The sequence below is a fragment of the Uranotaenia lowii genome, chromosome 3 (genome assembly GCF_029784155.1).
Source record: "Uranotaenia lowii strain MFRU-FL chromosome 3, ASM2978415v1, whole genome shotgun sequence".
Classification (NCBI taxonomy): domain Eukaryota; kingdom Metazoa; phylum Arthropoda; class Insecta; order Diptera; family Culicidae; genus Uranotaenia; species Uranotaenia lowii.
The window spans coordinates 334692012-334715837 of record NC_073693.1 but is presented as its reverse complement, the minus strand read 5'-3'; the positions used below and the strand labels follow the sequence as shown (position 1 = coordinate 334715837).

General features: G+C 33.7%; 2 protein-coding genes across 2 annotated transcripts in view; both read right to left on the bottom strand.

Annotated features, from left to right (window-relative positions):
• Nucleotides 1–23826, bottom strand: part of LOC129757713 (uncharacterized) — a 56633-nt gene that overhangs the window by 30693 nt on the left and 2114 nt on the right. The gene's annotated exons all lie outside the window — the stretch shown is intronic.
• On the bottom strand, nt 17673–18815 carry LOC129753854 (uncharacterized). Its single transcript, XM_055749702.1, has one exon. The coding sequence runs from the start codon at nt 18813–18815 to the stop codon at nt 17673–17675; it is 1143 nt and encodes a 380-aa protein (XP_055605677.1).

The window sequence follows — 23826 nt, the reverse complement described above, 5'->3', positions numbered from 1 at the left end:
TCCTCTCACATTCTCCCTCACTGTACGCATACAGCTGGAACGTGTCCTCAGTTAGCAAACGATCTCTAATGAGGCAGGACGCACGTCTCCCTTTCAGCCGATAATTTGCGAACGGATTTCCCACAGAGCTGAATCAAATTGTAAATTTTTAATTTTATTTCCGAATCTGAATCCTGCCTTTCGAACCCGAGCTCGAAATCTGAATTCTGAATTTTAAAATGATTGTTTAATCATATTTCCAGACAAATATTCCTATTAATTTTGAACCAAAAAGCGAAATTAGTATCAGAGTCCTAAAACCAGAAATCCCTTATTTGAATTTTGGCTTTCGAATGAATTCTTTGTTTTGTTGCTTATTCTAAATTCAACTTGTGAATCTACATATATGAAAATTGCAAATGATGAAACTGTATGATTTTCACATTAAGTAAGACCAAATCAAAAAAAATCTAAGCTTTCTATTTATTTTATTTTTTTTTTAATTTAAAATTCATTTTTATTCATACACAATATCCGTGAGATAAGAAATAGTTTATTGACGAGAAATTTTTCTGCTACGTTTCGTTATTTAAATTACGTATGAAATATTTTGGTACTGAAATTGAAACACTAATAATCAGGGCCGGATTTAGCCATCGGGGGGCCCGGGACAATTTTTTTCGGGGGGGCCCTATAATTTGTTTTTTTTTTTTTTCAAATGCTATCCCAGAGAATATAAAGATCTTTCAGCCAAAACTTTATATTCTCCTCCAGCCAGGTATAGGTCCGTTTCGAGGTATGGCATGGGTTCCATCTTTTTGGAAAACAACATTCCTAAGTTCACCGTAGTTTGCCTGAATCCATGGAAGCAACTGATTCTTCAAATGATCATGTAGACTTCAGTATTAACTTTCACTCCAGATTTTATGAAAACAAGAGGCATCTTCAATCCATGCAAAGCAATCTCTCCAAATCGCATGACTCTGGTGGGATGTTTGATAGTGAACTTGAATTTCACATTCTCTGGAACATTATTAGCCTTCATGGGAGAATTGTACCGATCCGTACGTGAATTGGAGGCGAATTATCAGCGGAAGTCGTGCCTACTATGGACTCCACAAGCAACTGCGGTCGAGAAGACTTAGCCCTCGCACGAAGTGTAACCTGTATATGACGCTTATTAGACCGGTTGTTCTCTACGGGCACGAGACATGGATATTGCTCGAGGAGGACCTGCGTACACTCGGAGTATACGAGCGACGAGTGTTAAGAACCATCTTTGGCGGCGTACAGGAGAACGGAGTGTGGAGGCGAAGGATGAACCACGAGCTCGCGCGACTCTACGGCGAACCCAGTATCCAGAAGGTGGTAAAAGCTGGCCGGATACGCTGGGCGGGACATGTTGCGAGAATGCCGGACGACTGTCCTGCAAAACAGGTGTTCGCTACGAATCCGGTAGGAACAAGACGAGTGGGGGCGCAACGAGCGAGGTGGTTAGACTAAGTGGAGCGTGATCTGGCGAACGTGGGGTGCCCGAGAAATTGGAGAACGGTTGCCATGGACCGAGTGAATTATAGGAATTATGTTCGTCAAGTTATGTCGTGAGACGGAATACTATGTAAATAAAAAAAAAAATAATAAACGTACGTGAATTGGACACCGAATAAATCGAAAAAGTTTATTGCCCGTGTACAAGACGATCAGCTGCTTCTGCACTACTTTAGACAGGTTCGAGCGCTCAAGTTCGTTCTGTAATCAAATGGCGCTTTGCTCTTGTCCCTTGCATTCAAGTCATCTTTGACCACTCGTTGCATGAAAGAATTCTTGCTTAGCCAGCCTCCAGATTGATCTTACTGGATTCTGTTTCACTTTTATCATGACCGATTTTATCACTTTAACTTAACAGTGCATGCAGACCGTGGCATCCGCTGTTAACGTCAATTGACAGATGAAGGTTAGAGCTAACTATCAGGACGTAAATTAACAGTTCGCACGGAGGACTTTTTCTCCAGACAATTCTCTGCTTCTTCTGGTGTGCCTCAGGGAAGCCATTTAGGGCCGATTATCTTCTTAATCTACTTCAACGATGCGCTCTCACTCCTCGACGGTCCAAAGCTATGCTATGCTGATGACCTAAAGCTATTTAACAACATCAACGGCCAGAACGATATTGATTTCCTACAAAATCAATTTAACCTCTTCGCACACTGCACAGTGGTCCAAAAGGGCCTGAAATGGAACTTTTTTCCTGGTGACTTTGTCTTTCATTTTAGCTATTAGATGTCCTCAGAACATTTACTAGTAAGATTGTTTCCCATAACGTGAAAGTATCAAAAATAAGTCACAGCCTACTACGATAAAAATAAAAACACTAACTCTTTTGTTTGAAGAGATAGAGACCAAATTTGTTCTACAAAGTTGTAGATATCATCAAAATATGAAACTTTGCTGAAATAACAAGAGCTTTATCTCTATTCAGTGCAGAGTTATAAAGCTTTTAGTTCAAAACATACTTAAAATTTGTTTTTTGTACTTAACTATTGTAAATTTTGAACTTACATAAATATGATGTTCATAACATTTATTGCGATACTCAATACGCACATTTTGCACTAGATCTTAAGTCTCTACGACCTTGTCTTCCGAAGTTATCGCAATTTCAAATTTTATTTTTGCTTAAATTCACGAATTTCTAGGGTAAAATGGGGCAAGTGGATCCAAAAACTAAATACCACATCTTGAAGTATAATTCAAGTACTACCAACAAAGCCAAAAACTACTTGTCTCCACGCGCCCGTTTTTGAGTACGGTCGGCATAAATTTGTTGAATTCTTAGATTTTAACGAGAAAATAGAGTTTTTTTGTCATCGTTGAAATAAAAACATGCCTAAAATGCACATAACTTTATCAGTTTTCAACTGAAATCATCAAATAGCACATCAAAACGCATTGAAATTTTATCACCTTTTCAAATTTAATATTTAAAAAAAAAATTAACAAGAAGCATTTCCTGTTATAACCGTAAAAACGCTTTAAAAATTGTTTAAAGGTACAAATGGTATCATCAAAAATTCTCTAAAAAATACCATTCAATAGCTCGTTTGTTGTTGCAACTTTCATTTGAAGACATCAAAACAGATAGTTCATTCCTTGAGAAGATATGACAGAATTATAAACAATCAATCTCTATTTTCTCGTTAAAATCTAAGAATTCAACAAAGTTTTGCCGACCGTACTCAAAAACGGGCGCGTGGAGACAAGTAGTTTTTGGCTTAGTTTGTAGTACTTGAATTATACTTCAAGATGTGGTATTTAGTTTTTGGATCCACTTGCCCCATTTTACCCTAGAAATTCATGAATTTAAGCAAAAATAAAACTTGAAATTGCGATAACTTCGGAAGACAAGGTCGTAGAGACTTAAGATCTAGTGCAAAATGTGCGTATTAAGTATCGCAATAAATGTTATGAACATCATATTTATGTAAGTTCAAAATTTACAATAGTTAAGTACAAAAAACAAATTTTAAGTATGTTTTGAACTAAAAGCTTTATAACTCTGCACTGAATAGAGATAAAGCTCTTGTTATTTCAGCAAAGTTTCATATTTTGATGATATCTACAACTTTGTAGAACAAATTTGGTCTCTATCTCTTCAAACAAAAGAGTTAGTGTTTTTATTTTTATCGTAGTAGGCTGTGACTTATTTTTGATACTTTCACGTTATGGGAAACAATCTTACTAGTAAATGTTCTGAAGACATCTAATAGCTAAAATGAAAGACAAAGTCACCAGGAAAAAAGTTCCATTTCAGGCCCTTTTGGACCACTGTGCACTGGTGTGATATAAACTGCCTGCCTTTGAATCGCAGTAAATGTGCAGTCATCAGCTTTTCAAGAAAGCGGCAGCCTTTTTCCGCTGAGTACTTCCTCGGAGATGAGCCAATCGCACGCGTAGAACACATCAATGATCTGGGTGTAATTCTAGACCGGAAGCTGGAATTCAGGACACACACAAACTACGTTGTCGACAAAGCCTCGAGAAGTCTTGGATTCTTATTTCGAGTGTCCAAGGACTTCAAGGATGTGTATTGCCTGAAAAGTTTGTATTGCAGTATTGTTCGCTCTATCCTTGAGTATGCATCAGCTGTTTGGTGTCCCTACTACCAGAATGGGGCCGAACGGATCGAGGCTATACAGCGGCGCTTCCTGCGATTCGCCCTTAGACACCTGCCTTGGCAAGACCCGTTTCACTTGCCAAGCTATGAACATCGATGCCGTCTCATAGACATTGACACTCTTCAAGAGCCCGCAGAAACGCAACACGAGCTTCCTTCGTCGCCGATCTCTTGACATCGCGAATTGACTGCCCCACGCTCCTAGAAGTCATTCCTCTAAGTGTGCGACCCCGTGGACTTAGAAATCAAGATCTTCGATTGTATGTTCCCATTCGTTCGAACAATTATGGAGCTAATAGCGCTATCATCGGTGTAATGAAAACATTCAACCGTTTTTCGGAGCACTTCGATTTCGACGTTTCGAGAGATGTTTTCCGTACTAAAGTTTTAAGTGTATTGAGAACCCTGTAATTAGACTTAGTACTCTTTTTATATTAATTTTAAGTCATCATTTGGACCAATATGTGTTCCGTTAATTTGTAATAAATAATAATAATAATAATAACACGAACAAAATTAATACTCAAAAATCGTCAAAACATCCCAAAACAGACTGCTAAAATTTTTCGCTTTTTTATGGGTCGTAGGGGAGATGAGGGCATAATGGGCACCTTAAGGAAAATGCTTATTTAACCATAGAGAATAGCTGTAATATGTGAATTACATCATTGTTTCGTGTTCCGACACTCAAATAGTCTATTGTCTAATTGGATGAAACTTGAAAAAGTAGATAAAAACGTTTAAAGATGCATTTTAAAAAATTTTGCCGAAAGCTGAAAACCAGTCACTGTAGAGGCATAATGAGAAACCCCCCGAGGCAGTATGAGCACCATTAATGAAGGCATAATGAGCATTTTCTGCCGGGAATCTAGCAGCGAATTCGACTCGATGAAGTCAATTGAGTAATAGAACTACAGCTCAACTTGTATCGTCTGACGATTTGGCCTATTGGTTAGATGTCGGAGAGATAATCAGTAGGCTCGAGTTCGATTCCTGGTGGAGGTGATTTTTTTTTCTTCATTTATCATTTATGATCATGATTGCACTAAACGATGAGGCGTAGATTCATCAAACAAAGCAAAAACAAAATAATCTAGGTCTGTTTGTAGAGAAAGAAAGAAAGAATTAACACATGTTCATACATTATGTTTCTGGTGTTTTGTTTGACGGATGATGCTTTGATGCTATTAGCCGTGTAATGTAACAATAAAAAAAATCAATCATGAATGGTATGTGCAAAAAAAAAATCCCCTCGAACAGGAATCGAACTCGAGTCTACTGATTACCTCTCCGACATCTAACCAATAGGCCAAATCGTCAGACGATACAAGTTTAGCTGTAGCTCTATTATTCAGTTGACTTCATCGAGTTGAATTCGCTGCTAGATTCTCCGGCAGAAAATGCTCAATATGCCTTCATTGAAAGTGCTCTGTTCGCCTCTAGTGAACAAATTAAAGTAAAAACGCGTTTTACAATTGATTAAAGTGAAAAATCAAAAATTTTATGATGGTGAAAATTGAGAAACAATGTCTAAATCATGTTGCAGTGCGTACATTTCAGATCAAGATGATTTAAAGGTCATAAAAGCTTATTTGGTGGTGCTTAAAAATTATAATATTTTCGTCACTTGAGAACCTAGCTGGTTATTATTTAATATTTCTGTAAATATGAAAAGGATATTTCTTTTTTGGTGAAAAATTAATACTATAGGTTGTACGAAACAAGTCCTCATAAAAATTTGTTTAAGAAAATACGTACTTATGTAGAAAAATGGACTTCTCATTATGCCTCGGGTGCTCGTTATGCCCTCATCTCCCCTACTATAAATGCCATCTGTAATTTTTGCAAATCTGTAACATTTGGGGATTTTTTTTATTATCTGATGGGTTTGTGCCGGGGGTCTTCAGATCTTCCCCAAAATTGAAAATCTGACTCATTTTTACGACTTAAAAAAACACATATTTTTTCAGATTTCTTAATTTTTTATTGTTTGAATTAGATTCGGTTTGATTTTTTTCTTACAAACACAAAACCATATTTCAAAGCTACATAACTCTGTTATTTTTCAACGGAAATCATAAAATAGCACATCAAAACCTATTGAAATTTCATCAGCTTTCCAAATTAAATATTTAAAAAAATTAAATAAAGATTTTTAATATGGAAAATTGTAAAAAAAAAACTTTAAATGGTGCATTTGAAAAAAATCAGGGGCATTTGACAACCATCAATGTTTTAGGTTCAACAGTGTTTGGGCCCCTGAAACTTGACATTTGACTGTCAAGGGCCCGAACTAAATGTCAAATGCTAAAGAAGTATGGTTGATAGCAGTAAAGCTAGATTCTTCAGGTATTCTATTCCGTTGCATATGTATTAATAGGCCAACCAAAAACAAGTTATACAAATTGCACAGAAAAATATGAAAAATTTTAAATATATTATTTTAAAAAAAAAACTTATTTTAAAATTCTGCACAAAATATAAAAATATTCACCAAAGTATTTACAATGGGTTTTTTGTAGGGTGGTCTAACCGGTTTTACCGAAACCGGTAAAACCGGTAAAACCGTCCATTTTCCAATACCGGAAATACCGGCTTTTGGGACGGTAAAAAACCGGTATTTCCGGTTAATTTTCATCATTCTTTTGCATTTTATAAAACTGACACAGTTTAATGATTTTTTACCAAATATGTATTGTAGTGAATTTTCTTTTAACTTATTTCACGCTCACTAGTGGTCAAGGGGTCAGCCTCCTAAACTCTCATGCTAGATGGCGTGGGATCGATTCTCTACATGTATGAGTACAAAATCTCATACAGACCCCGTTCGTTTTTGGCAACATGCCCGAACATTTTGTGTTGCCAAAATCGAATGTTGCCAAAATTGAACGGTTTTTTTTCTGAAATTTCTTGAAAGATACAGCTACCCGAAGTTTAAGAATGTTTCACAATAATCACTGTATTTTCATTGTAAAACTAAAATTTGATCAAAAAATGCAAATTTTTTTTATCTATGAACAGGCCAATTTTATCAAAATCGTTCTAAGCGGTGCCAGGCTTTCAAAAATTTAAAACCAAAAATGTTGAAAACTGATTAAAAACATCCTACTTTAATTGAAAACATTTAACTTTTCAATAGAGTCAGCACTTAAACACATTTTAGAATTTTGGTATGAAATTTCTCTGTCATTATTTTCAAGGCAATTGATAAAACTCTGTTTTTTTTTTTGACGCTGTTGAAGCATTTTTTCCAGACAAAGCAGTAACAAAGTTTTTATAAATTTACAACAGTATTATAGCAACAAAGAGCGTATGGATCAGATCCAAACAACTTTATTTATTGATGAATTTCGACTGGTTTTCTAATGTGGATGTTTATTTCTATTTGTTCGTTTTAATTTTGGAAAGGCAAATTTAATGCGATCACGGCCTAGGTTGCGGGAAAATCATATCTACGTATTTTAGACAACAATAATCTGAAATTTTGTGAGTCAACCAAAAACTTTGTGACAGTGTTTTGAGTTTTATTTAGTTAATTAAGTAATTTTTTGAACGAAAAATCTTTTTGTATATCAAATGTCATATCATTCTCATGAATGACTGTATAAACTTTTACTAAATCTGTTAAATCTCTTCTTAAATCTGAATGCTGTTGTACAGAGTTTAGGAAAACAAAATTGTCGAAAATTACATATATGAAACTTCATTAATTTCTGCAACATCAATGCAAAATTATAATAATAAAATGACGATGATAAATATTATGATTAGGTATCATGAGGGTGATGGTAGATTTATGACAAAGGGATAATTTAAAGGCACAATACCATCTTTTTCAATTGAAAATGTTGCAAAATCTATTGCGTCATAAATTCTGAGCATTTTATGCCATTACTACTGCAATTAGACATAACCTTTTAATGAATTCGATATTCTTTGAAAAAATACCGGTTTTACCGGTTTTATCGGTTTTAAAAATTACAAATACCGAAATACCGGATTTGAAAAAAACCGGTAAATCCGACCACCCTAGTTTTTTGTCGAGTTATAAAAATTGCATTTCGTCTAATTCCTTATATAAGGGAAATTTTTGAACAATAAAGAGAATTGATAGAATCAAAGTCGTGTTGCGTTATGATTCGGATGACCGGCACCCCTTTCAGTGAAATATTTTTATTTTTGTAAAATCCAAAATAAAGTAGCATTCATTACAAGTTGTAACTAGTAATTTTCAGCATATTTTTTCAACTACAAACACAATCCTTTCCGAAATTCGAATATTTTGTTGAAATACTGTTGAATTTCCAAAGAAAAACTGTCTCATAGTCAGAAAATTAAATCCTTTGAACATAAATTTCACTAATTGCCACACAAGATATATCAAAGAATGCGGCTGATTACTTATTTGAACAATATGACCTCGGCGCAAATTGTCAAATAATAAAAAAAAACCTTATTAGTAATTTTGGTAATTTTTACGCTTTTTCCAATTTTTGTAATTCTTGCACTTCTTTTAATTTTGGTACTTGTTGTCATTTTTTTTTTTTTTTTTTGTAATTTTAGTCGTTTTTGCACTTTTATATTTCGATATTTATTTTTCATTTTTGAAATTTGACAGTTCATTATTTTTTTGTATTTTTTATTATACCTAATGATTTTTACAATTTTTGTAATTCTTGTTATTTTAATCATTTTTGTGATTCAATATTAACCTATTTTTTCTCTTTTTCATTTTTATCATTTCTGTCTTTTTTGTCATTTTTGGTTCCCAGAAAATCGGTTTTTGGTAATTTTTTTTTCTCAGGCACACCAGATTTCAACGTATTATGTCTTTTGGTATTAACAAAATTTCAATTTTTCCGATTTCATGTATCAATTAAAATATTCTCACATTATAATGTTATAAATTGTGGCAGCATTTTCTTCAGCCAATGTATTGTTTACCTAATGGGTTGTCTATAGGTTTTCTACACAATCTAACAACATCCCGTCTTTTTTCTGGTATTAGTGTTAATTTTGGGATATCTTTGTCTTGGATCTTCAAGGCTTATTTCAACACGTTTACTGCCGTTCCAAGCAAAACTGTCCCATGTGACTTTTAGGTCTTTTTCACTTTTTGCTGGGAATTGTTGCTTTTAGTGTTAACTTTCAAATAAAAATACAAACAAGTTGGTATATGTACTTTGTTCTTAACTTATACGAAATTTTCATCAAAGGGGTTGTCTCTATGTTGATCAAGACTGTCACACTAGAGAAAATGCTATGAAAAATGCTAATTTTATCGAAAAATTCTCTCAAGATGTGTTTAAACTGGTAAATATAATGTCATTGATTCAAAAAAATACTAAAATAGAGAGTGGAGGAGGAGCGAGGAGCCTTGAGTGATTTACTTAGAGAAATTTTCACCAACACTTTTCGATAGGCACTGCTTACAAGATTGATACTCAACTATACATTTTTATAAACAGAGAGAAACGTATTTTTCTCAAATAACTGTTCAACTTCATTTTTTGGGAAAAAATAGAAACTATACGAACTTTTAGCTGAAATTTCAATCGCGTTTTGCTCGTTTGCACGTTTTTTTTCACATAGGACAATTTTGCTTGAAACGACAGTTTAGGTCCAGTAGCTCATCAAAATTATGACTTTTGAAAGATCAAACAAACTTACAGTGTATTGCAAAATATAGTACTTTATTATAGTTCATGTTTTGATATGTGTTTTTGCCAAAATGTTGTCGCGAACTACCCTTAAACCATGTCAAATTTGGTATTTTCAGAAGAAAAAATCTCTTATTTTCGGGAACGCTGTGTTATCCGAAAAACCGTATTGTTTTCCCCTATTATTGTCTACTTCCAGGATAGCACATGTGTGGGTGCATAAATAGGTAGGTGGACTTTTAGACGATTTTCAATATCCCAAATATAATATCCATTCCAACGCGATGACCGTTAACCTCGCTGTTCGTTACCCCATCAATCTACTAAGGGTGCGCCCGCTCAAAACTGGAACGTACATTTTCGGTCGCGAGGGAACCGCAATTTTTCGGTAAACCTTCATCTATAGAAACAGGCACCCCATCAAATTGCCATCAAAAATCATTCGCGTCATCAGCGGAATCGTCATTATCGTCATCATTACTGTGATCACCCCGACAGCAGGATCAACAACGGCATCATGCTCTACAAATAAGGAACTCATCGGTTTGATTGGTGCGTAAAAATTAGGTAATGGAAGAGGGGTTACGTGGCAGACAATGTTGACGTGTTGGGTTGATTTATTTATGCACAAGGAAAAGTTAGAGGATCTCAATAATTTTTTTCAAAATAAAAATTCTCTGAAACGAATAGCAATATGTCCCTATTTGAAACTCGTTTTCAAGTTAGTATCATTTAGGTAAAACAGGTTGTATTGTGTTACAACGGCCACAATTTTTTATAAATATTAAACTAAATATGCTCAGCGGAATTTCCAATTTCTCTCATTTTACTCAATCCTTAACAACAACAAAATCAAAATTATCTAATAAACCACATGTTTTGAAAGATAACCAAATCCAACAATCAAATCCCGTTTCGCTAACCTGTGGATTTGATGATGTAAAGTGTAAAGGGTACAGTACAACTGATGAAACCATAATGATGATGATGATGATGATGTTCTAAAAATGATGCTGCGGTTCTGGCAACAAAATAGAGGGATGCTTGACACGCCGTCGTCGGTCGTCTGATGAAGGATGTTAGGCTCAACAATGTGTTTCGTGGATATTACCAGAAAAGGGAAGGGGAGAGTTCGAGTGCGATAACATTCGCGTTAACCCCTTCTATTAGGAAAATGATATCGATGTTGGTGTTCACATATAAATCATCGTCGCCGGCGCTCGTTTGGGACTCACAAACAAAGTGTGTAGACTGACATTAGACGGAATTATAGATATGTGATACTTTAGGCGAGCTGTCTGGGTTGCATATGGTTGGACATCATTTTAGGCGAATCTTTATAATCCACTATGGATTCTGCTATATTTTTCAGCACGACAAATGCAACAATTTAAAATAAGTAGAGATTTATTTGAGTTAAAAATATTCTAAACAGTGAGTAAGATTTTTTTTAGATATTTTTTTAATTTCGGGGCTAATCAGAAAGTAGTTTTTTGCGTATAGGTAAATATAAACTCAAAAATAATAGTTACAGTTTTCGACGACATGCTTAGCGTTTTATTATATCATAATAACACGCTTGTGCTAGAAACATCTCATTATTATGATCTAACAAAAATAACTGAGAATCGTATTTTATAATTATTTCGAGAGTCACAATCGAGAGAGCACTTGTGCTAATACCTTAAATCGAGAGTCAATGTTACAAGATCTTGAAGCAAAATAAAAAAAAAAACTGTGGAAAAAATCCGGGCACAGAAATTATAAACATAAAAAATTACATCACAATTTAGAAATAGATCAACACAAATTCAAAATTCAGAACTAACCAAAGAATGATGAACACAGAATATTAATCATTGATCGTAAATTGCACCCAAAATTATTTAGAAATTTTTTCTACGGGATTTTTCACGTAAAATAAGATTTTGTTGCATAAAATCGATTCTACGTGAATTCTGTAGTAACCACAGTGTTGCAAGAACAACCTGGTGATAAGTATTTTACTTCCAAATAATTGGCGCATGAATTTCACGTAAATTCAAAGAGGATGACTCAAAATCCGTTTTGTCGCATCATTCGCAAATTCTTATAAGAAAAGGGAGTTGGCAGTCAGTCAGCTGGTTTAGTTTGAAGATTTTTGAGGTCGCGGTGTCTGTTTTGATGTTTAAAGTTTTTTATGGACCCGAATATTGCGTGGAAGAAAGAAAATCAATTTTTCCACACCGGTCGAAAAAAAAACCGTTTAACAAGTTCCGGCACACCAAAAGTGGCCCTAAGCAACTTAAATTCTGTGCTGCCTCGGAAGATGTAATAAGTGGTAATAACTGGTTTGCTCTCCAGTTATTACATCTTCCGAGGCAGCACAGAATTTCAGTTGCTTAGGGCAAGTATATCAAGTTTCTCCGTCCTGGTGAGATTAATTTAAAAATGTTTTTAAAATAATATCTTTGTAATCTGTTTCGATGTATTCTAATTTGGTGATAATTTTTCAGGCAAGGTGGCCGTTCTTTAAAAGAGAGCTTAAAGTGTTATCTGGGTCAGCAGGGACGCCCGGTAGGCTACGAGTGAGTGCTACATCACGACTCAAAGAATATGAGAGGCTAGAAGAAGGTTTTATCTCGTTCTGAACCTTCCCCGGAAAGAAATTGCAGTGGTTGGCTTTTAATCCGATTTTGGAACAAGGAACTATGTAGCTGTCTACAGATAAGGTAAATTGTTTTTCGCTAAAGTATTCAATTGTAATTAATTAATATATTTCAATTCTACAGGACCGTTAAAACCAAAGTGCGCCGTTAAACCACCCGGAATCATTTATTGTATTAGAGTTCAAGTTATTTATCCAGTAATTGTGATTAGTATAGTGATAGTGATTGATTGTAAAATAAAATCAAAGATATTTTTCTAAATTTTCTTATTATTATTAAATTTTATAAAAGCAACAAAAGGTGAAAGAAAAATTAAATTGAAATCATTTCACACAACTTCCACTGTCACATCGAGTTGAACTCACTAGGAATTCACGTAAGTTTTAGGTGATTTTCATCAAGCATCAATTCCTATAGGGGCGCGTTTACATAATAATCGCGTAGCATTTACGTGAAAATCAATTGGATAAAAATTATGTAGTTTTTCACGTAGCCGCTACGTACAGGTTATTTTGGGTGTGGTGTATTGCAGTATCATTGTTTAACACAGGGATGAGCAAAACGCGAGCCGACAAATCTGATTAACAATCTGGGAAATTATAAATTTTTCATGATTTTGAAACCTTGCTCAACATCTGTCTGAATGCAATGATTCACGACAAAATTAATTTAAATTATGAAAAAACTTTTCGGAAATGGGCGCCACTCGGAGTTTGGCATTCGTCGGGTGCAGACGTGTTTTCGTTTTGTTCTCTCGCGATTTATTTTTTACGTCAGTGCATTGCTATTCTCCCGCGGTAACGATTCTTAGCCATGTTTTTTTTTTACCAGTGAATATAAAAAAGTTTTTAAATTAAAACGTTTCACAACTGTGAACTTTTAATACGTTAAGTATTGGAAGTTAACTTTTATAGCGTAAATTAATTAAAGATTTTTTTAACATTGTGCACTTTCTTTGCGAATAACTGGAAAAAATAGAACTTTAAAATCTGATTGAAAAAATAAGTGACAGGAATTTAAAAAAAAAAAATAAATGCCGCTACTTATTAGTTTTGATGTGAATTCATATGCTGAAATCAGACAGTTATCTCTTGAATTTGTATCTCGAAAACTAAGATTTTAGCTGGAATTATGATATAATAGTTCAGAATTGATAAAGTTCTAGTAAGCATCAGGAGCTATTTTTTTTTTTCAGAAAAACACGTTATGCTGAAACGGAACTTGGAAAAATAAGTAGAAATCTAACAAGCACATTTAAACTGGGGGAGTTATTTTGAAAAGTCCGACTAAAATAACGGATTAATTATATAAAAAATAGAGTTTTAATATTTATTTATTTATTTATTTATTCATAATTTACATGGCCATCAGCACATAGAGGCTATTCAGGCCGAAGGTTTTTACAAATGTTTTCTTATAAACTAGATTAGTAAAAATTAAATCTAAATTAGTGTATATAAATCTGATTCCTTGATGAACTCTAATACTCTGTTAAGTGTGACGATATCATCGGATAATGATTTAACGCTAATATCAAACTTCAATCTAAGGTTTTCATATTTTTTACAGTCATTAAAGATGTGATTAATTGTTTTTCTCGAGTCGCATTCCAAACAAATAGGAGGGGAAGATTTAGTCATCAGATATCCGTGCGTTAAGTTTGTGTGCCCAATACGTAATCTTGATAGAACAACTGAATCCCTTCTATTTCCTATATACGAAGTATCAAATTTAGAAACACACGATTTGATGGATTTCAATTTGTTATCAGTAATATTATTCCAGTAAGATTGCCAACTAGAGTTAATTTTTCGTTTAATAAATGAACTGAAGTCATAATGAGTGATTTCGTGTAAAATTATGTTACTTTCATGTGCCTCTTTTGCAAGGGCATCTGCCTTTTCGTTTCCTTTAATGTTAAAATGACTTGGAATAAAAAATATTTTTACTTTTCTTTGAGAATCTATAATTTGCTTGTGAAGGTTATAAATTATGTTACATAATGGATGTTTTAAATCAACTGTTTTTAACTTCATTAAAGAACTAAGAGAATCAGAAAAAATAATAAAATTTCTTTGATCATTGTTGATAATATATTCCAACGAAAACTTAATAGCCATGAGTTCTGCACTGAAAATTGAAGTCTGGGAATCGAGCCTAGTTTTGAAAATATAATTGTTACTTTGATCGTAGAATGCACAACTTGTTGAATCATTATTCAATTTCGAACCATCAGTAAATAACAGTTGGAAGGATTTATGTTTTTCGATAATTTCCAAATATTTGCTTTTGATAACCAAAGGATTCATAGAAGATTTTTTGTTTTCTGTAAAAGATAAATCTATGTCTAATTTTTTATATGACCATGAATTCAAAACAGAACCAGATATTGTTAAAATTTCCGGTAAACTTATCTCACAATCTTTTAAAATTTCATGGAATCTTTTTACGAAGGATTTAGGTTTTCTTTTAGATTGGTTCAAATTATCGTTTTCAATCGACGTTCTTAAAAATGGATATAAGTAATGATTATTTTTACTTAGTACTTTGGATCCAAATTTGGATATTTTTTCAGCCCGCCGATAATTTAATGGCTTATATCCTGATTCTATCATTATGCTATCTGTCGGACTCGATCTGAATGCTCCTATAGCCAGACGAATACCAGTGTTATGAACGCTATCTAATGTTTTTAATGTATTCTCAGAAGCAGATCCATATACAGTACAGCCATATTCTAAGCGAGATAAAATTAAAGCATTATGCATTTTTAAAAGTGTGGCTCTATCAGCACTGAACTTTAAGCTACTTATAGATTTCAAAATATTCATTTTTCTCATACAGTTGGATTTGGTTTGCTTGATATGTTCAGTCCAGTTTAATCGTTTATCAAAAATTAATCCTAAAAACTTTACAGAATTTTGATAAATTATTTTTTGATTGTTAAGGTAAATATCAGGATCTTCATGAGGTTTTAAGCGTCTACAAAAATGAATAGCTTTAGTTTTTTGAGTGGATATTTTAAATCCGTGTTGTTTTGTCCATTTTTCAATTTTATTCATGGTTTTTTGCATTTGAGATTTAATGTGCCGGAGATTTTTTGAACGGATAAATACTATTATATCATCAGCATAAAGCAAAATGTTAATTTTTTCGGAGGCTTTACATTGAATAATGTCATTTATAGCTATCAAAAACAATGTTACACTAAGAATAGCACCTTGAGGTAAACCGTTTTCCTGACAGTATTCTTTTGAGAACTGATTACCTTGAATAACTTGAAAGCGTCTATTAGTTAAAAAATTAATAATAAACTTTATCATATTTCCATTGATTCCCATTTTCAAAGCACAATTTATAACATGACGTTTCCATGTTGTATCATAAGCTTTCTCCAAATCTATCAGTACCGATACCAAATGTTCTCTTTGGCAAAAAGCTTCGCTTATCTCGTTTTCTAAAATTGATAAATTGTCTAAAGTAGAATGATCTTGCCTGAAACCAAATTGAAATTTCGATAATTTATTTGTAGATTCTAAATAATTTATGAGTCTTCTGTTAATCATTTTTTCAAAAATTTTACATAGAACACTAGTTAACGAAATTGGGCGATAATTTTCACTAAATAAAGGATTTTTTTGGGGTTTTGCTATAGGAACAATGATAGATTTTCTCCAGTCATCCGGGAAATTACCAGATAGCCAAATTTTATTGTAAAATGCTAATAAATAAAGTTTGTTTTCAAGATTTAAATTTTTTATCATGCTGTAATGTATTTCATCATATCCTGGACTGGATCCTCTACATTTTGTTAAAGAATATTCGAATTCTTCTATAGAAAATATTGAGTTATAGTTTTCACAATCGTTGGCTACAATCAATGGAGTTTTTTCTATTCTTTCTTTGATGACTAAAAAATCTTTTGTATAATTTTCCGATGATGATATTTTAGAAAAATGTTCACCTAATTTCTCAAGTATTTCGCTAGTATCAGTAATTATATCACTATCGGATTTGAGGCTTGCTATCATAGTAGATGAATGGACTCCGCTTATACTACGAATTTGTTTCCAAACTCGAGATAGCGGAGTATTCTGGTTTAATTTAGAAACAAAATCTTCCCATGATTTTCGTTTTGTTTCTCGGATTTTCTTTCTAGTTTTGGCTTTAAGTATTTTATATTCTTTTTCATTTTCAGATGATGGGTTTAGTTTGAAAATTCTAAGTGCTTTTTTTCTTTGTTTAATAAGGTACCCTATTGAAGGTTCCCACCAAGGGACAGACTTTTTTGGAGGAGTGCTTTTAGTCTTTGGGATACTCGTACAAGCAGCGTTTTCAATTGTAGATGCAATGTGAGAGTTTAGAGAGTCTATATCAAAGTTATCAAGAGAGAGCTTAAAGCTTGCCGCATTTTGAAACTTAGTCCAATCCGATCTTTCAATTATCCATTTTGGACGTCTACTTGCTGGAGGTATAGAGCTTAAGAAGTGTACTAGTATCGGATAATGATCACTACCACAAAGATCATCGTGTGTATTCCATTCCAACTTCAAATTCAGAGATGGTGTGCATAAAGTCAAGTCAATTGACGAGCTAGATGCGAAGCCAATACTAAAATGTGTAGGGTTACCATTATTGAGAATATTAAAATTCATATCATTTATTAGAGATTCTACGATCTTACCTCTCGTGTCTGTTCTAACTGATCCCCAGGTTGAATTGTGAGCATTGAAATCACCCATTATGACAAACGGTTTTGGCAAACTTTGGATCAAACTTTGAAACTCATGTTCATTGATTGGTTCTCCTGGAGGTAGATATACACTACATACACAAAACTCGATTGGATATGAAATTTTTACAGCGACGGCTTGAATTTCTGTATTTAAAATTATCGGTTCACAGTGAATATGTTTTTTGACAAAAATAGCAACACCACCTTTGGCACGGCCATCAGTGATGACATTAGATCGAAAGCAAGAATAGTTTTTTAAATTAATAGTTTGGAACTGTTTAAAATGCGTCTCTTGAAAACACATTAAAAAAGGGTCAAACAATCGGCATAAATTTTGGATTTCTGGAAGATGACTGTAAAAACCATTGCAATTCCACTGCAACATACGTGGATAAGCCATTGTGCTTAAATAATAAATACAAATAAATTATCATTAGCCGATGATTGACAATTGTGTGTGTAAGTGTAGGTGAGGATTAATGATTTGTTGGAGAGTCTGAAAGATGAGTAGTGGAAATTTCTAAAGCTTTTACAATTTTTTTCGGGTTATCGCTATCACTATCACTATTCGTTTCTAAAGCTCGCTTAATTGGTGATGTATTAGTGTCACTAAACAATGATATGGATGAGCTTGATTGCAAGTTTTCGGGAGTATTAGAATGGGGTGGACTGGGAAAAGGAGGTGGGATAATGGGAGAGTTAGGGTCTGGGGTAGAGTCTATTATCATTGGACGTTCAGTAGTTGGTGGCCGGGAGAGAGCTTTCATTTGACCTTGTGCTACAACATCTCGATAAGTTATAGACGATGGGTGTTCTTCTGCATACTTACGACGTGCTGCTCTATATGATAATTTCATCATTACCATCATTTTCTGGATTGCCTGTTCCTGTTTGTAGATGTCGCATGTTGATGACCATGATGGATGACTGTTCGATTGACAATTTCTACAAACTACCTGTCCCTCACATTTATCAGAAGTGTGCCCGGGAAGGCAACACTGGCTACATACTTCCGGATTTCTGCAAATTTTTTTGTAATGTCCGAAGAGCTGGCACTTCGTACAACGCATTGGCTTGGCTATGTATTGTCGAACACTTAACCGATAAAACGAAGCGCGTATGGTTTCGGGTAACGTGGTTGAATTGAAGGTTAGGATAAAACTGTTGGTATCTGTTAACTTTCCGTCGACTTTTCGCTTGATGATCTTCACTTCACAAACACCTTGAGATTTAAGTTCAGCCAAAATTTCTTCTTCTGAGGCATTTTTTAGATCTCCGCACGTTATAACACCTTTAATTTTATTCAAGCTGCGATGCTCCTCAACGATGATTTCCATGTCTTGCATAACCGTCAAATTCAGCAACTTATTCGCCTGTCGTATATTTTTCGCCTGGACTAGTAGAGATCCACCATTGATCTTCTTGACGGACTCTACCTCTCCCACGTTGGCCAAAATGAATTTATTGATGAGGAATGGACTGACATTGTCGAAAGTAGACGATTCGGATGCGCGTTTAATGATCAGGAATTTTGACCCTTCCACGTGGCCGTCGAGCGTTTTGGTAAAGGAATCTTTTTTCTTTGCCGATTTTTTAGGTCCCCTCGGCGGGGTCGCCATTTTGAAAACGGATAAAAACCAACTATAAAAGGTTTATTTTAACCTTGAAAAAGAGAGAAATCAAAGAGCTTTTTCAACTGCGAATAAACACTACACTTTCGGATGGACTCAAGAATACGTGTTGACCCGATGAAAGCTAAGAGTCGAATGAGAGTTTTAATAGAATGCTAGAAGATAGATATGAATTCAGTTATTCATCAATGAAGTCTTAACTCGGTCGACAAACTTTCTGAAAAGATATTTTTACAAAAACCTAATGATCAATGGTAGTTTTTAAATAGATGTAACAATGAGATTTTTTTTTACGTGACTTAACTGATTTTCAGCTGTTTTCAATAGAGTCCCCCTTTTTATTCGGTTAATTGGTAAACGTACAGAAGGCAGAAGATGTAACAAGACAACAAGTGTCTGTGTGATTTTTGTTTTACATTACATACGAAATCGAATAAAACATGCATTTTTGAGAGGACAGATAATCTAGAACTCAGCGCATTCTAATAAAAATGTTGAAGGTATCCAAACAAAAACGTGACTCAGTATTCAATATCAGAACCGAAATAAAATATCAGATTGATTATGATGAATAAGGTGCATCTAAGTAAGAATTTTAGAAGAAAAATATCAGAATATCAGTCAGTAGATTTCAATAGAAACATTTAGAATTTCAATTTGAAATTTTAAAAGTATTATATGGCATCATATCAAAACTATGATTTATCCAAGCAAATTATAAAAATATAGCAGTTTCTTTTATAATTTATTTCACACACCGTCTTGGATTCAAATATCCTACAGACTGATCTTAATATCTAAGGTTCTTAATCCTATATTTAAACATCGTTTTGGACACAGTAAAATCAAACAAATTGTTCACAACATTAAAACACTGAAAACAGCTGGTCAGAGGAATATTCTGTCCGTAAGTAGTGCGGTGCATGCCTAGCGCTAAAAGTTGTCTTCCTCGTAGATGTCTGGATGGTGCAAGAAAGCATACTTCATTAAGTAAAGCTGCACAATCCACGTTGCCGGTAACCAGATCATACACAAAAAGCCGTTTTAGTTTTACACGTCTGGAAGAGAGGGTTTCTAAATTGATCAACACGCAGCGATTCTCATAATCCGGAAAATTGATGGGGTCGTTCCACGGAAGTGACCTGAGAGCGTAACGAATGAATGATCGCTGCACTCTTTCGATTCGAAGACTCCAAGATGTATGGTAAGGAGCCCACACGCAAGCGGCGTACTCCAATACACTTCTCACCAAGGAACAGTACACAGCTATAAGAGTGTATACATCCTGAAAAGATTGTGAATTACGCCTCACCAATCCAAGAACAGAGAAAGCCTTCGCTGTGATGGCACTGATATGGTCGCTGAACGTGAGTTTTTTATCTACGATGACGCCTAGATCGTTCATGGATGCTATATAAAAAGCGAAGATGGTATGAAAGATTGAAAAGAAGGTAACCATTTTCGGTTAACTAGATTTATTTTCTAACCGTATTATGATCACCATAATTCGAATAACCTTTGAATTCAAGATTAAACACTTTTACATTCAACTTGCATAAACATATCTTCAGCTTTGGTCCAAAACCTGATAGACATAGTTATTTGCGCATTTTGAAACGAGGTAGACCATAAAATCTCAATCGGGAAAACCGGTAATTTGAAAATGGAAACTCACTGGCCACCCTGCTGGCCTAAAAATAAATAAAAGTTTGCGAATTCAGAATTTTAAAGTATATTTTTTTAAAGTTTTACACATTTCATAATTTGAAATTTTGAGATATTTAAGGATTGAGGAATAAAGAAATGATTTTTTTTTATCAATTTTATTAAACTTCAAATGAAAGGTTTTAAATGTTGGAATTAAAGCTTTTGAAACTAAAAAAATACTGCTTGTATTACGCTAGAGTCTTTGGAATTTTGGAAGTCAGCATTTCTTTCTGAAATCAGAGATTTGAAAAGTAAAAGGGTAAAGGATTTAGCAGATACTTATTGTAGTTCACACGAAGCCATGGTGTCGGGTAGGTGGTGATTTGCATTGAAAGTTTGCCGAACCAATAATCTAAAGAATGCAATTTAGCGCATACGTTGGCGAAACTGCGGGGAATCCGTGAACCCATGGTGGATTATCTACATACATACATATGTACACTGCCGGCCAAAAGTTTGGGATCACCCACTAAAAAACATGCAAATTTTGATCGTTCATATCTCAGCCGTCTTAGGACATATTGCAAATCATCTGATCTCATTTGAAAGATAATGAGCAATAGGTATCTCGGAGGTATTTTGCCCAAATATAATGTTTTGGTTTTGAACTTAAAACTTAACCTAAAGTTATAGCATTTTCAAAAAATCGCACTCAATATTCAAAGCCGATCATCTCGGGATAGGGTGGACCAAATCTCAAAATTTGAGTGGCATTAGAATCCCTATTCTTTACTTCTCAAAACACAATCAAAAAATTTTGTGGAAAAATTCAAGAATGTATTTTTAATAAATAAAATAGACACTTGAGTTATCGTCCAAAAGTTTGGGATCACCTCTTTGTATGGTGAGTTTGGGATCATTCTTATAAAAACATGCAAATTTATTTTATTCATATCTTTCTCATCTAACATCGTATTGCATATCTGAAGGGTTCATTTGGAAGCTTAGGAATTGTTGTTTTTTAATAAATTCATTCAAAAATTATATTTTAAGGTGAGAACTATAAAAAAAATCTGGGAACTTTCAAAAAAACAATTAATTTCAGGTGATTTTTTTATGGTTATCACTTCAAAATATAATTTTTGAATGAATTTATTAAAAAACAACAATTCCTTAGCTTCCAAATGAACCCTTCAGATCTGCAATACGATGTTAGATGAGAATGATATGAATAAAATAAATTTGCATGTTTTTATAAGAATGATCCCAAACTCACCATACAAAGAGGTGATCCCAAACTTTTGGACGATAACTCAAGTGTCTATTTTATTTATTAAAAATACATTCTTGAATTTTTTCACAAAATTTTTTGATAGTGTTTTGAGAAGTAAAGAACAGGAATTCTAATGCCACTCAAATTTTGAGATTTGGTTCACTTTATCCCGAGATGATCGGCTTTGAATATTGAGTGCGATTTTTTGAAAATGCTATAACTTAAGGTTAAGTTTTAAGTTCAAAACTAAAACATTATATTTGCGCAAAATACCTCCGAGATACCTATTGCTCATTAACTTTCAAATGAGATCAGGAGATTTGCAATATGTCCTAAGACGGCTGAGATATGAACGATCAAAATTTGCATGTTTTTTAGTGGGTGATCCCAAACTTTTGGCCGGCAGTGTACATACAAAAACTTTTCGAAAATGGGCACAGAAAGAAGCTCCATAAAGTTTTTAAATGGAAGTGATAACAAAAAATACCATCCCATCGGTTCAAACAAAAAAGGGATTTTCTCAGAAAACGGTTTAAATCTTTTTACGTACGTTGAAAGTTCTTTCAAAATATTTCGTTGTTAAATATAAAAAGGAAAGCAAATGATGTTTTTTTTTTGTAAATAAATTATATTCTCTTTACATTTCAAATCATTTAAAACAATTAAATCATTGAAAAATGATCAAGAACGAGTATTTTCCAGTTTTGTTTTTGTTAAAAATTTGTCGTTATAAAAATAACCTAAAGCTCTGCAAACTATAGGAGAGAATGAGGATACTTGATCCCTGGGGATACTTGATTCCTTAGCTATATCTCGAAACTGAAATGTCTTACAAAGATCAAATGTTCTAGAAAAATGTGCCAAAATGAGCAAAATAACAATGCTTGTAGTTTAAAAAATTTTAACAAAATAATTATTTGAGTAATTGAACTTTGTTTGAAAAATTTCACAAAATGTAACTTGAAGATCTTTTTTCCCCACTTTAAAATATTCCTTACATGGGAAAATTATGAAAAAAATATTTGTTCCAAAGTATCAATCGTTCGAGCGTAAAATGAACTTTATAATGCCATATTTTAAAAGCAATGGAAAACTCTCAACTTTTTTCAGAAAAAGTTTTCTAAAATGTTGATTATGGGTACAATTGATCCCCCTTCCAAACGGCATATTCTTCTTCTGAATTGATCGTTTTGATTGCTGATTACGAAATTACAAATATTTATCCAAAAACTAATATTGATCAAACAATTGTCTGAAGAAAAGAGCAAAAATAATTAATTTTCTCTTAATTATAAAAAATAGCGCCTTTAAGTATGCAATGTTAATAGCGTTGAGACAAAGTTATAGAATTTTCTTCTTATGTCTGCTATAAATTGTGAAATGAGAACAAACATGACCAAAATAGTCAATTAATATTCTATCTTGGGGTTTTGTTTGATTTTTATACAAGGATTACGGCTTCCTGAATAAAAGATCAAGTCTCCTTCAATAGGGGATCAAGCCTCCCCTAACTTCAGAAAAATCCCAATTTTTTTACTCACACGAAAATGCTTCTAGTTTATCAACGGGTTCAAGTATCGATCTAATTTTTGGAGCATAGAAACTTGAAGTTACAAGCTGTCAGAAAATGTCAAAGACGGCGAGTTGCTAAATTTTTCCAGGAAGATATGGTGAAAATAAGAAAAGGGGATCAAGTATCCCCACTCTCCCCTATTACCTAAATTTTATTTTAATGCGATCCGCCGAAAGAATTTCAAATTAAAAGTGGCCCGTTGGTTCAAAAGGTTGCTTAACCCTAGTTTAACACATTGCGAAAAATAGATTTTTGCTGCCCGAAATGAGTCTGAATTGTACTCAGAAAAAAGAAAATTTCTACTAAAAAAAAAAAAAATTTTATTTCCGATTAATGTTTACTTTCAACAAGAAACAATCTAATACATAAAAATGGAGGCGTTTTCTTTGTCACCACGTATAAACGGACGGTCGGAATGAAGTGAAATTTGGTATCCGGAGGTTTTTCGGGTCAGAGATGGTTTGTATAATAATTTCGAGAAACTCACTTTCTATGGAAGGAGGGGC

What these genes read in the sequence shown, in the direction of transcription:
- LOC129753854 (XM_055749702.1), bottom strand. Translation starts at nt 18,815, where the DNA reads ATGGCGACCCCGCCGAGGGGACCTAAAAAATCGGCAAAGAAAAAAGAT.